General features: G+C 40.2%; 2 protein-coding genes across 7 annotated transcripts in view; one reads left to right on the top strand and one right to left on the bottom strand.

Annotated features, from left to right (window-relative positions):
* The first annotated feature begins 1,127 nt into the window (after positions 1–1,127).
* On the top strand, positions 1,128–4,107 carry wu:fj16a03 (uncharacterized protein LOC335475 homolog). Its single transcript, XM_039738721.1, has 3 exons — positions 1,128–1,313; positions 1,595–1,693; positions 3,900–4,107. Exons 1-3 carry the CDS (start codon positions 1,151–1,153, stop codon positions 3,983–3,985), a joined length of 348 nt encoding a protein of 115 aa, XP_039594655.1. The 5' UTR covers positions 1,128–1,150; the 3' UTR covers positions 3,986–4,107.
* A 2,816-nt stretch (positions 4,108–6,923) lies between these two features.
* Positions 6,924–14,414, bottom strand: part of LOC120516597 (echinoderm microtubule-associated protein-like 4) — a 50,281-nt gene continuing 42,790 nt past the window's right edge. For all 6 annotated transcript variants that reach the window (XM_039738381.1, XM_039738380.1, XM_039738376.1 and 3 more), the window contains 5 exons: positions 12,411–12,508; positions 12,225–12,312; positions 11,957–12,055; positions 9,341–9,471; positions 6,924–9,056 (listed from right to left, as the gene is read on the bottom strand). In XM_039738381.1, coding sequence (XP_039594315.1) covers positions 8,622–9,056; positions 9,341–9,471; positions 11,957–12,055; positions 12,225–12,312; positions 12,411–12,508 — 851 coding nt within the window. In that variant the 3' untranslated portion in view covers positions 6,924–8,621. The remainder of the gene's footprint in view (positions 9,057–9,340; positions 9,472–11,956; positions 12,056–12,224; positions 12,313–12,410; positions 12,509–14,414) is intronic.

Below are 14,414 nucleotides of genomic sequence, written 5' to 3'. Positions count from 1 at the left end.
AGATAGACAGATAGATAGATGTAAGACACTATATGATAGATAGATAGATGTAAGACACTATATGATAAGATAGATAGATAGATAGATACTACAGCTTTAATTAAAGTTTGTGGTGCACATCACCATTTTGGACTGATGTCATAATCTGTAGTTGGACAAACTTCTGACAGACCTGTCCTGAGCTTCAGAGTTGGAAATCTGACTTAAGAGGGTTTTCCAGTTGAAAATTCCAACTTGGAAATTTTGACTTCTCTCTTTAAATGAAACATAGCATTAAAACCAACAAAATGAACATGCTACTAGCTAGTGCATGCATTACATTTTCTCTGGAGGATGGCAAACAGTTTGTCAGCTGTACATAATTAGGTCGAGATGACAAAAAAAAGCCAGATGGGTAGCTATTGCTGTTTACATAGCAATTGCTGGCACTGCTGCACCAAGAGATGTGTGGGTACAAAAAGAAGCCAGCAACAGTAAGACTGTGACTGTTGTCACAGCTGTAGCTCTTCTCCATTGTTTTGCCACACTGCCAGTGCTGGCTGATGACGACAGCGCTCAGCACCCGCATACAGGCAAAAAACCCCATGAATTCCGATCTGACCGTTCTCATTAATGCCGCATGGCCATGAATTAGATAAAGTATGTATTTGATCTAGGACCACATATAAAGGTGACTCAAATCTGATTTGAAAAGATCAATTTCCCATGCCCATACAGCCCTGAAAACATCAGACTTATGTCACATCAAGTTAAAATATTGGATTTCAGTTACTTCATCCTGGTAATGTGAATGCAGCCCAAATTAAAGTAGTGTTCAGAATCAGATGGATGGATGAGAACAGCTGAATGATATGCGTAGCCTGCAGCAGAACCTGAACTTGACTTCATGGCCCATGGTCACTAACTGTAAGAAAAAACATCATCTGACTCTGAAGTGAAGAAGCAGGAGAGCAGGCCAGCAGTGTAACTGTTAGTGATCGCTAAATCCACACAGCTATCATCCAGATTAGCTATGGGGCTGTCCAGCACTAATTCATGGCTAACATATCTAGGCTAAGAGCCAAAATTCATGCCTGTGGGAACACAACACGGCACACCCAACAGGAAGCCACTGCTATTGGGACCAGCTGTCACGCCCATCAGCAAAGCAATGCCAGCTTCCACACCAGAGTTTCTGGCAGCTCAGATAGGACAAACACTGTGCAACATGAAGGTTCTGCTACTGCTGCCCCTTCTCCTGGCTTCCATCGGCATCAGCGCCAGCCACCCCGGTGTTGATGCTGCATTTAAACGGATTGAACGTGCTTCCACAGGTGAGTAGTCAAGTAATCCAGACATAGACCCAGCTGTCCTTCATGTAGGGCCATTCAGTTGATCATTTGTCTTATTTTTGTGGACCACTGTAAATATTACGCTCCATTTATTTGCATTTCTTAGAGTAAATCCATTAAAGGCTTTCACTGGGTATAGCGCCAAGGAGCTCATGGTTTTCAAAGGGCAATGCAGGTAGGGCATGTGAGAGGGTGGGCTGCAAAGAAAGAAAAAACAAAAAGGCAAACGTTTCTAACCCAGGATGTGAATTTTCTCCTTGCAGCGAAGCACACCATCAGGTGCATCGCAGAGGACTTCGTATTCATCAATAACTTGGAGCTGACATGTTCGGGGAGCGTTCCTCAGTTTTGTTATACAACAGGTGGGTGAATGATTACTGCTTAGTCTTAAAGACCCCTGCGATTGTAAAATTATGTAATGCCAATCTGTGTAAACCATGTGGGAAAATGTGTGTTAAGGGATGATATTTTATTACGAACACTGGAGCTTCTGTTGTGTGTGTGTGTGTAGCTTTGCTTATTTGATTTTCATATCCTAATTGTGATTCACTGCAAGTCACCTAAACTTTGGCTGTCCACTATATCATAATGCTTAAGACTCACATCCAGAAGTTAACCGCAGAGCAGACAGACCACCTTTGTATTTACGGGGATATTAGTCAGATCTGCTCTATTGCGTGCCCAGCCGTATCTTATGAGTATCCCTACAGGCATTTGGAGCCACCACTGTTAGCCATTTGGACTTTGAAATAGAAGATCAAGAGCTCTGCTCACGTTCTTGATGTTAAATCAAGTTTGTTCAATGCGGCTATGGGACTGAACCAACATCTTGTTTCTGACATTGGTAAGATATTTGGAAAGCACTCTATATCTAGGAAGACTTGAAAGTGCCTATCTCATCTGTAAACCCTTGACTTTTGGCATTAGACTCATCAAATATGAAATCACCTTGTAAATAATGGGCTGCCCCCAATGAATGCTACACACCTTGGTGTCTTACCCATAACAATGGCCTGGGGTGGTTGGCTTACAGTGGGCTTTGCAATTGACCAGTAGATTGGTATAGCAGGAGCAAAAATTTAACACATAAGTTTTGGATTGCTGGCCATTTTCCTGCCTCATCTTTATCTGTAATAATCAGAAAGATGAGGTTACAGCTTTAAAATAGAAAAGGTACGATTATAATGCTTGTGAAAAACACAGAGTGAACCCAAGGCCCCTCACGTTCAGAATGAGTCAGATCACCTGGAGGTCTACCAGATGCTCCCCACTAGGGGTGGACACGACGCAGTGTCCCTAAACCCTCCTGGGAGATGAGCAGCCTGCTCGGCTGAGCTCTTTACCAGTGCTAGTCTCGTCAGCATAAGAGGTTGAGAACGACTAGAAAAAATGCTATTGCTTGTGTGACAGGGTGTGTAGTTACAGGTTTGTCATCGTCTGTGCTTACTAACAGTCAAAACTGCAGACTTATTTGTGCAATCCCGGCTGCAGCTTTTCCACAGAGTACTTGTGCAATCGATTCTTTCCTTGTGACTGATTGCTTCACCGTTACTTGCACAAGCTCGTCTGTATTTGCGGTTCATTCACCAGCCCCCCCTGACATGCCTGTATGTGCACGACTGTAATTTGTTCTGTCCAACGGCTTCATTCATCAGTCACGGCTTGTGGGTCTCCAATACTGCTTCCATGAATGTGGCTGTGATTGTTTCGCTGTTTATGTTTAGAGTTGTCTGCCCTGCCCCTAGGGTGGACGAGGTCATTCTGAGCTGTCCCAGCTCGTTTACCGCGTGTCTGGATCTTGAAAACCAGAGACTTGCGGAAACAAGCACCTCCTGGCTGGATGAGCCACTATTTCTGTCCAACTTAAGGTCATACGCAGGTCACGTTAAACTATCTATCCATCCATTATCCAACACGCCATATTCTAACTACAGGGTCACGGGGGTCTGCTGGAGCCAATCCCAGCCAACACAGGGCGCAAGGCAGGAAACAAACCCGGGCAGGGCGCCAGCCCATCGCAGTATCATATCTTTCAGCTGCATCAAGTAAACACAGCCGGAGAAATATTCTGTGTGCGTGTCCCCATTTCAGGCTGCAAAGCAACAAAATAGAAATCTTTTCAAAGGTGGGTGACCTGAGTCTGTGGTTTGTGTCAGATTGCCTACCACCAGTGGACACTTATTGTAGCTAAATTTTCCCAAAGTTAGAGACGGTCAGCCTATGGCAAGATGACCAAAGATTTTTTCAAGTGTAATAAAAGTAAGAGCAGTACTTTACAATAATGAATTATGAGGTTATGGCTTTAAAATAGAAAATAATAATAAACATAAAAATAAATAAATAAATAAATAATAAAAAATAATAATAATAAACATAATTTAATGTTAATTTCCCCTTGGGATTAATAAAGTATCTATCTATCTATCTATCTATGTGCAAGATTAGAAGAAACTTTATCTGAATTTTGAATCCGAGGTTGCCTTACGTTAAACGAGATCCATCTTTACAACAATGGAGAACCAGTCACCAATGCCCACGTAACATGCAGAAATCTCTTTGTATTTACAGACAAAGGTGGGAAAGGCTGTGCCACCTTGGAGATATGCCAGAAGATGGGCTGGAAGTGCTGCAACAGCAACCTGTGTAATAAGTGACTGACGTCTAGTGCCGAAGGCACGGCCCAAATGAACCTGGCAGCATTAGGCCTGGGAGGAACCTTTTAATTACTAATCATTTTACTGCTCATTTAATAAAGATACTATTGCAGCATTCTAAATGTGAGACTGACTCCATAATTTGGGAGCATAATAAAAAGACCTAAGTAATATGGTGTCAAGTGCTAGTTAAGAGCCACGAGAGAAAGGAACACACACAAAAATAACAAAATGTGTACTGTGGTATCTAGATTAATTTGCAAATTTAATGTAAATTAGATCATGTTGTGATGTGGGATTTTGCATATAACTTCATAAATGTTTTGTATGTCTTTATTTGTAATCTAGGCGAGGCAATGTAATTTAGTGTTTAGAGGCATTCGTGTTTGCCTTTACGACTGTCTCTTTGTAATTTTATGACAGGATTTGGGGGGGATGTGTCTTAAACCAGTTTGATGAGTATTTCTCTGCTAAAGTCTTTGAACCCCCTGCAAGGAAGCCAGAATGTTTAACATATGGTTTTGGGGCAGGAGATAAGATGATCTAATCCACCCATTGGTCTGAGATATGGCTGTCTGGATTGGCTGGAGGTGTTGGACAGAAAACCTATAAATTTGCTTGCTCAACCACATTCTCTCTCTCTAACCAACATATGATGAAGAAGCATCACTCTTGCTAACCTGTTATGATGAAGACATCACAATGAAGAGCACAGCTTCAGCCATATCGAACAGACATGTGGCTGAAAGCTGAGCACCAACGATGCCTTAACTAGAGACATTTTAAGTAACTAAAAGTCTGTGTGCCACCTGAATTACACATCACCATTTTAGATATAGAAGGGGAAGTGGGGTTAAGTTATAAACAATAATACCTTATAAACAGTGGTAAGTCTGTGAGATTAGGCATTGTAAGGCTACATATTAATAATACAATAGGGGAAAGTAGAGCAATATATATATATTACGCTACCAAGATAAAACAATTGGCGTAGTCGGCAGGATTTTGGGGTAACCATGTTTTGCACCCTGTTTGCAAATACTGTTTTGATGTATGTGTTTATGTATGTAAATTTTAGGGCACCCACTGAACAAATGCGGTGGAAGTAAAACATGGTTTGGTTGCTGAATTGAATATAACCAGCACAGTGTAGAGACTTCATGTGTGTCACAAGGACACCCGCATGTTTGTTAGTGCTGGTGTAGTGAGTCCCTAATTAAAGTGTTAGGGAGTGGTGAAAGATGCATGCGTCATTCATACTGCATTTAAGTGGTTAAAGTGTTAGGGAGTGATGGGACATGTATTCGTCATTCATACGGTACTTATTCGTTTAGGATCTTTTTGTATGTATGTGTATGTTTGCTTACAGGGGAAAAAGTAGGCCAACCCATAGCGAATTTGGCAAATTGTATTTGAGTAAAATTGTAGACTCAGAAATGCCTAAGTTCATTTTAAAGTCAGCCATCTTTCAGTGGAGTGGCAGAGGGAAGCAGGCTAAAGCTAGGAAACCTGTAGTGCAGGTTGAGAAAGCAGAAGCTGAGCTGAGTGTGCCACAAAATGGAAGGGGGCTGGAAGGATTAAAAGTAAGAAAACAGAGATCAGGTTTAAAGACGACAGCTGCTGTTATAAGAGGTTTACTGGCTTGTATTACTGGTAATAAGGAAGATCATGATGATTTATGAATATTATCAGTAATACATTATTTTATGTGTAACTTAACTCCTGCTTGTCTTTTTACTACATCTAATTGCCTGAGGTTATAGATATAGAAGGGAAGGAGGGGATAAGTTATATACAGTGGTAAGTCTGTGAGATTAGGCATTCTACGGCTACATATTAATAATACAATAGGGGAAAGTAGAGCAATATATATTACTCTACCAAGATAAAACAGATCATAAAGTACACTCACACTATATCACACTCATCTATACGAAGGGGATCTCATGGACAACTGCCAACTATTGATTTCCACCTCAATTCTAGTCCTCTGTCACTGAAGGAGCAAGCAGAAGTGACATCAGATGGCAGGACCTGAAGCAATCTCAAAATTACACTTGTGTCACATGCAGCCTGTCCAAAAACAAAAAAAAAACCTTCAGAGAGAGCAGAAGTAAAAAAATGACACAATAAAGGTGGCACATATTTAAAGAATTTAAATTATAAAAGCGCTCTGGAAGCTGTCATGTCATCACAATTCAGGGACTTATGAAATTCAGATCCATACAACTTACTCTTACCAAGCTCTAAACTTGTAATGTTGCTCATCAGGGAAATTTATATAAAAATGCTTCTGCTTGAGTCAGCACACCTACTGAATTCAAATCAGGCTGGCAAATAAGTGAGACGACAACACAGTAAATGACCCAGCAAATAAAATGCGCCTCCATCTAGCACGATCTCAGACTCAGAACTGGCGTGCTTTTTATTTGTTTTGTTTTTTTCTCTTTTCCTTTTCATTATGTTCTGTGGGAAATGTTTCACATTGAAAGGGGTATTATTCACATAGGAGTGTCATTGACAATGGCAGTTCTTCCCAATAGTGGTTTTAAGTTAACCATTCAAAAATTGACTTAGTGTGCACCAAGTCTGTGGATATTTTAGTGCACATTATCTCATAAGATTTGTTCCCCCGTAAACACTGGCAGGCCTCACCTCTGTCAAGTGTCCACTAAGAAAACAATTCCATGCTCAGCTTGCAAGACCACGTACAAAACAAAACTAAATGGCAGAAATGTGGCAGCATTTACACCAAGGGTGGGTCTGATGAGTATCACAAATACCATAAGCAAATCTGTCAATAGATAAGATCTGCCACAACACTTCAAAAGCAAACAAAACCAAGACCCTTCTAGTAAAGCTGTGCCTTATGGGGGCCATGTTGGCAGGAGGGATTCCAGTCCCAGCAGTGAACATGATACATGCCTGACAAATTCTATTTCCTTTCATTTGACTCTTTATTTTTTTTTTTTTGTTTTTATTTTTTTGCTTACAGTAGACGGGAATGCGTACGGGGCACTTCTCTCCAGCAGAGTACCAAAAAGTGGAACCCACCAGCAAAATCCCCCCCAAGTCAAATGAACACATTACCGGGGTGCTCCCCACCACTCTAGAACTTCCAAGAAGGATGAGGACTGCACCCTATAAAGCTGTCACAAAGCCCAAATGGCAAATGAGACATTTCAGCGCACCTCAATGAGAGTCACGCCACCCCCACCCAACCCACCCCCACCCCTTCTATAGTACTGTGGACATACACCACACCACTCTCCTCCCACATGCCCCCATCCCCCCCCCAGCTACTCAGCAGTAGCCCTAGTCCCCAGTGCTGCCCCTTCCCATTTAGGACTTCATGATTCCCTTTCTCCCCACCTAAATACCCTGAGGGTGTTGCCCCTCCTAGCCTGTAAGAAAGTCAGCCCTTTGGCCAGGAGAAGCAGACTTATATGGAACTGCTGCTGCCCCCCACAGGTTCTTACTCACCAATGGGTGAACGCCTGTTAAAATACCACCCAGCAAATAGTCTCCAGGACTTCATGCTCTACCTAAGGAGCGGTCAGAATAAAGCTCCCATTTTCTCACATGGTGCCGAGATGTTTCAAAGAACAAGGATGCACTTTCTCACTGTAGCATTTTTCACTATAAAGCACAGCTCCTTTCACAACATGTAAACCATTCCATCTACGTCACGTCAGTCCAGCAGCAACACCAAGCAACTGCTCACCATAGGGGAAGTTATGATAGTTATGCGGTGACCACAGAGATCTGGACACTGGAATGGTGCACTTGTTAAGACTTTTATACAAACCCATGCTGGACAGTACCTATGGGAGACCAGGTCTGCCACACATTTTATCCCAGTACTACACTGGTAGGCCATGTTAATAGCTGCCACAGCTTTACTGTACTGGGTTGCCAATTTTCACTGACAGCCGTATAGCACAACAACCTTCCAACCCAATGACAGTCCTTGTTCATTGAAACCATCTCTTTCTGAAAGACATACTCTTCCTCCTTCACTCCCTCCCACCAACCTTTGATCTCCTCAGATGTAATGGCCGCCCTCTAATGCCAACTGCCTGCAGTATGAAGATGCTTACAGGCAACAGCTCTTATGACAGAGGTCATTTGTAATTTTTTTGGACATCTAGAGTTAAAACCAGTGGTCAGGTTGCCCTGCTCTTACGATAAGCAAAATAAACCAAGCAGGAGGTGCTAGGTGGTTTTGCTGTGCTATACAGAAGACAGAAAGACAACACTGACCCAGTATTAAAGGAAATTATGGCACCTCTTTTTACAAAGACAAGATTCAGAATCCCGCCGTTACTGATGTGAGGGGGCAGTTAAGGTGTATGCAGAAAGCGTCTCACTGGTCAATCAGCATTGATTCCTGAGACAAGAAGAAACAAACCAAAATATCCCACAGCATAGGGCCTAGCAGGAAGGCTGACTCCTGAACCCCCTGCTGTACAATACCTCAGGACCCCTTAAACCAAAGTAAAGTAAACATTTGCCTTCAGAGGCTGACCGGCTCAGAAACCCCCATCCTTTCTTACAAAAAAATGAAAAATAAAAGAGAGAGAGAGAGAGAGAGAGATGTGCCTGGCCACGTGGACAGGAGGTATAAGAGTGACCCTTAGGAAGGTATCAGACAGGCAGCATTGGATGGGAGCTCTTCAATAGGAGTCGAGGCAGGCTGAGGTGTAGGGTTTTCCTCACTTGGTTCAAGACTGTCATCAGGGCTTAGGGTGCTGTCAGATGGAGGTGGGGTGCCAGGTGAGCTCTCCTCCTGTCCATTGGGGGTGTCCACCTCAGATTCCGAAATTACAGAGTGCATTGTGACAGACTGTGGAGCCTGCACTACCCCACGAGAGGAAGGGCTAGTGATATGGCTACTGCCCACATCTGTCAGGCTCAGAGTATCACTGGAGCACAGTGGAATCTTCTCGATGAGCCGCCACTGAATGATGCTCATGTCTTTCCCACCAGTAGAGATCAAGTGGCTGTCACTGTGAATGAAGCTCACGTTTGTCACATGACTGCTGTGGGCACTGTATTTGTGGCTTGGTGCCTTGAAGAAAAAAATAAAATAAACCGTCAAACTTTCTAATCAAGCTGTGATGTGACTGAATGAAACAAACTAGAAAAGAACAAAGTCATCCCTATACTACCAATTTCTCTAAGCAAACAAAAATGTAATCAGATTTGTAACAGCAGAGTCACTGACTCCATGTATTCAGAAGAGTTACAGAAAATTGTTAAGGGGAAGATGGCTCAACTTCTAGCACAGCACAGATTAGGGGATAAAAGAAGAAATGCTTTCTATTTCAAATAAAAGGTTCACTTGGACCTCACCTTAGGTTTGGAACAGGGATACTGGAACAAATGAACCTTGCAGAAATCATCAGCTAATGCAATCACCTTCCTGTTATGAGACCTGACCAAAGCATTGATGTCTGTCCCATCTGAGCCTTCAGGCCACACACCTACAAAGACACAGCATGAATAATTGGGTAATAATAATTAAGAAAGTCATACAATGTCAATTTTTCAATGTTTCTAATACCTGTACACTTTTGCGAGTCAAATTCAGAAATGCAATTCAAATTTCTCCATGAAATAATTTTTGGATAACAAATATTCCCACTTTCAGTAATTGTCTATATGGCACAAGTCCAGAAGAAAATGATAAGGTTGAGCAGATGAAGACTGAAACAAATCTGGGTAGTAATCAGATTACTGAAGCTGTCTTCCCAGTTTCCAAACCTCATCAATTAACTTTAATCTAAACTTATCAAACAACTAGGCTGACACTTTAGTTTCATGAATGGCAGAATGAAAACTTTTACAACAGGGCAGTGAAATATGTTGCCTTCCCAACTGCCAAGAAGCATTCAAAATATTTTCTCTACCAAGTGTGACCTACTTTAACGATATAGATTCTCAATACAGACTTTTAGGTAGCAGCACTATACAATGGAATGACACCTTCTCACCAGTTCTGCAATGCTATGTATTGCTATATACTAGAAATGAAGATCTACCAGTACCACTAGCATACATTTTCTTCATTCGTGCAGCATGAGACAATATGAAACTACACTTGACTAAAAATAAGAATGGAAATTATTCTTGGAATATCCATGGGGATGTGAAAATTACTCCTGCATTACTTGTTTTACAGCTTGGTTATATCAAGTACTATTGCTTTCCTTTCAAATGGGACAACAGACGTTGGGGAAAAAAACAAAAATCAGTAGTCTCATAAAGAAACTCAGTGATTCTATGCAATAAAAATAAAGTCACAAGCAAGACACTTCTTAGTTCCAAAAATGTAACAATTACCATTCCACTGTAAGTTCCGGTTTATGCTAAACATTAAACTAATGAATCAAAATGGTGCACTGAACAAGGAAGATTTTTCTTCCGGAACACTTTGAAGAAGGCTGTGCACTATACTGGTACTGAAAAAGTGCCAAAAAAACACATTTTGAAATGGTAAGGTAGTAACAATTCAGGATATTTGGCATAGGAAGTAAATATCAACTTTTGTTGTCTTCCCCTCCCTTCGACATTCTCTAGTGTAGATTTGGAAAAAGATTCACTCTGTAGGTTTCACAAAACAAAGCTACAGGCTTTAACATGATCAGGACTTGATAGTGAATAGCCACACATCCCTTGTTGCTTTGATACGAATGGGACCTCACTTCAGACAACCGCTTATTGCTTGTTTGAGACTTCACAGGTGATTTTCTCCCCCGTACCATAGGTATTAATTACATTGATGATTGCACACTTCATACTATCAAGATGGAAGTGGTGTGTAGTGTGGAGTGATTTTTTTTTTTTTTTGTGATTTCTTCTTATATTACATTGTCAGTATACATATCCTTTTATATATAATTTGATATTATCCATATGTATGGTGTTCGCGTCAATACCTCAACTCAATACAAGTTAGAACCATGCAATGGGACTCTGCCTCTATAATTCGAACATAAAGTGGCAAACGCGGACGCAGTATTGCATGATTGGCTTAGAATGTTCGAATGCTTCAGTGACGCCACTGGATGGCACTGTATAGTAAGTCGGTGTTGGCTCGAGTAGATGACAGTAAGTTCGGTTGGTTTTTGGAACGTTGGTTTGGTGGGGCGTACTTTCCAGGCCTAACATCGTCGACTGACTTAAACCCTTTGACAACTCCAGAACCGTAAGTAATTTAGAGCGTATCGCCATTTGCTTGGTACGTCAAAATCTATCTTTGGGCAGTTCGGTTTTGGCATCTGTCCTTCTGACATCTATCGGCAAACTGAGTAATGACGGCTGGGTATTGACAACGGTCATTGTTTAAATTTTAGCCGATCTCAGATCTAAAATGACCACGCCAACATAATTATTACTCCAACTCTGATTAGAGTGGTAAAATATGGTTTGTTTTGAAAATTTGTCTGCCGGAAAAAATCAAATGAGGTGCGCCGAAGAGCTGAGTTCATGTCTCACAGCCCCGTTTAAACAGGAAGCTCTTCACTACATTGGCTGAAAAGGTCTATTTTAAGCACAAATCAGTGCCATGATAACAAAATCATTTCAAGGACTTAAAAAAACAAATAATTCTTTGCAGAGAAAGTATGGATTTCACAAATGTAGAATTTCGCTAGTACTGTATAATATGACATCTAAAACTGGATCATCTGTAGTGGCACTACTACCATGAATGCAGCTCGAACATACCAAGTACTGTTGTCTCATTTGGGAATGAGACAGTCATGCTAAAAAGAGTCTCAGTACATTAAAAAGAATTTGGTTCCATTTCAGAAAAGTGTGAGAAATAAACCACTTGTCGATCCAACAAAGATGTGAATGCCTTATGCTGCTAACGCCATAAGCAGATAACTGGTCAGTGTCAGAGATGCACGCATTATCCAAATACTAACAAGTGACAGTCACTCATCAGGCTAAGAAAAGACTTACCAAAAACCTGAAAACCCAGCACACATGTGTAGGTGGCCCAGTCAATGTCTTTGCATTCAGACCGGTTCCGGATAAGCTTGCAGCCACTTGGAATGTCCCCTTGAAGGCAGTGAGATATATATAGGTTAGAAAAAAATAACTACGCAACAATAACTAACAGGCACAACAGAGATCTTTCCATTATTATTTTAAAGCAAATATCTTCTACAAAATAAAATCTCCAGAGAATAAACTTCTTTTTAATGCAAAGACTTTAAGGCTCACTTACAGTACAGGATTTCATAGTCTCCAGAGTTCGACATGATGAACTTGTTATCTGGAGACCAGTCCAGGTGAGTGATATAGCTGGAATGTCCCTAAAAAAGACAAAAAAAAAAACAAAACCAGTTAGAGATTGTTTTCTAAGAGGTGAGAAAGCCAGGCTAGGCCAGTGCCACTCCTGGGGGTTACTTACACTGCATTTTCCATATCTGCTATATTTGCGGCCATTTTCAGACACATTGTAGAGATAAATGAAGTTGTCATGGGATCCGACTGCTAGAAGGGAGCCATCTAGTTAGAAAATATAAGATCAGGTTTTCAGTATTACAAACCTAAAATTTACACAAACTGCAAAACTATACGTAAAAAATATAAACAAATAACATTTAGTATTTATATTAAATTCAGTAGTAAGCCTATGCTCTGTGTTTAAATAATCTGAATGCAGGTATACACAACACAATCCTTTATTCTCTTTTATCTAACACAAGCTCAACAATTCAGATTTGATTGTATACTTAAGGACCAAGTAATTCTTAAACACACCCCACTTGGCAGACCTTGATGTGACCCTGAGCTTTAGCAACCGACGTTATTCATACTTCTGTACTGTCACATGGAATTTTTACTAATAGAAATTGCCACCTAATTCCATGGCAAAATGTCTCAACTAACTAGGCCCCACAAAAAGAACAAGCACGAGTTAAAATGCCAAAAGAATAACAACACATGCCATCTGTTATGTAAAAACTGATGCTGATGCATCAAAGCAAACAATAAGCAACCATCACACGCTCTAGTGGGTTAAGGTTTAACATAATAAGTTAAGGTACATACAGAATTAGCATAGCACAGACGTGAATCTGTATAATCTGGGTTAATTCTGCAATCTGCTCTGTGCTTTGAAATAAGTGGCAGTTTTTTTTCTGCCACCGAAAGCACATTGCAGAGACAAATGGAAAAAACACTGCTTGAAAAAAGTTTGGACAAAAAAGGTTAATGAAAATTTACTTAAGAATAACTATTTACCAATGAAGGTAGAGCTATACAAATTGTTCTTTGTACTTTAACAAATGAAATCAATCAACACAAGGACCAGCAGATACTACCACCTCACTAATAATAAAATTATAAAGAAGTCAAACGTTTAGCAAAACTGCTAAACAATGTTGGCTTTGCAGAAGTGTTTGTCTTTTATGTTTAATAATGGCTAATTTTTTCAAAAATAAATGACATTTTTATACATAAGCATGTGAATCTCTCTCATTCAAGTAGTATCCCTGATGCAAGTAAAGGAGAACTCTAATAGCAGAACATAAAATAAAACAATCAAAGTTAATTATTTATTATTTGAAGTTTGCTATAAAATGCACGCATCATAAATTTTGTAATTTTCTCTCTCAAATTTGTACATGTTATGCTGCTAATGTACTATGATGGGAAACAAGACTGATGCAAGGCATAGATATATACTTAATAATCTGAGCAGAGCCAAGTGTTAAAGGTGCTGCAGGAGAACTTTGCTGGAAGCTGTATGCTCAGTTTACATGTACTAAGCTTTCCAAATCAAAAGAAAAATAAGAGTATCTGCAGTCCAACAAGCAAAGTTACATATGGAGGCTATCCTACACTGTTCTGCAGGATGGAATCTCACTTTTCTCCTTTCATTACCCAAACAAACTTCTATAAAACAGTCCTGTTGTGCCATGTGAATGTTGTCTTTCAGTCAAACAAATTTAATTTCTGCCATCCGTTAAAACCTTTTCTTCAAAATCATCGGATTTTCTTGCAACCTTATTTATTTATGTCTGTTCAAGTACAACTAAATGTACACATTCATCTAATTCTCCAACTTTTATACCACAAAGAGGTCATTATTAACTAAAGAGCCACTGTTCACTGTTGATAGAACTATTTCTGTTATGATTTGCAAAGAGATAATTCATTTACTTTCACAGAGTACAATCTAAAGAGAAATTGCACTCATTGATCATTGTTGGTCACACAACTACTTCACACTTTGCTTAACTGCACTCTTTCCATTGCTAATACTTACATTAAACTATTATTAAATAAACCATAAATTTAATAATGTGCTTTATTTTAAAGAACAAAATATTTTTAAGCATCACACAAGAACGACACCTTTCTCCCTCTTTACTTGTCGACTGCATGAATAGCGCCTGCCCTTTTATTT

The sequence above is a fragment of the Polypterus senegalus genome, chromosome 16, assembly GCF_016835505.1.
Source record: "Polypterus senegalus isolate Bchr_013 chromosome 16, ASM1683550v1, whole genome shotgun sequence".
Taxonomy (NCBI): domain Eukaryota; kingdom Metazoa; phylum Chordata; class Cladistia; order Polypteriformes; family Polypteridae; genus Polypterus; species Polypterus senegalus.
This window is presented reverse-complemented; position numbering and strand designations above follow the sequence as displayed.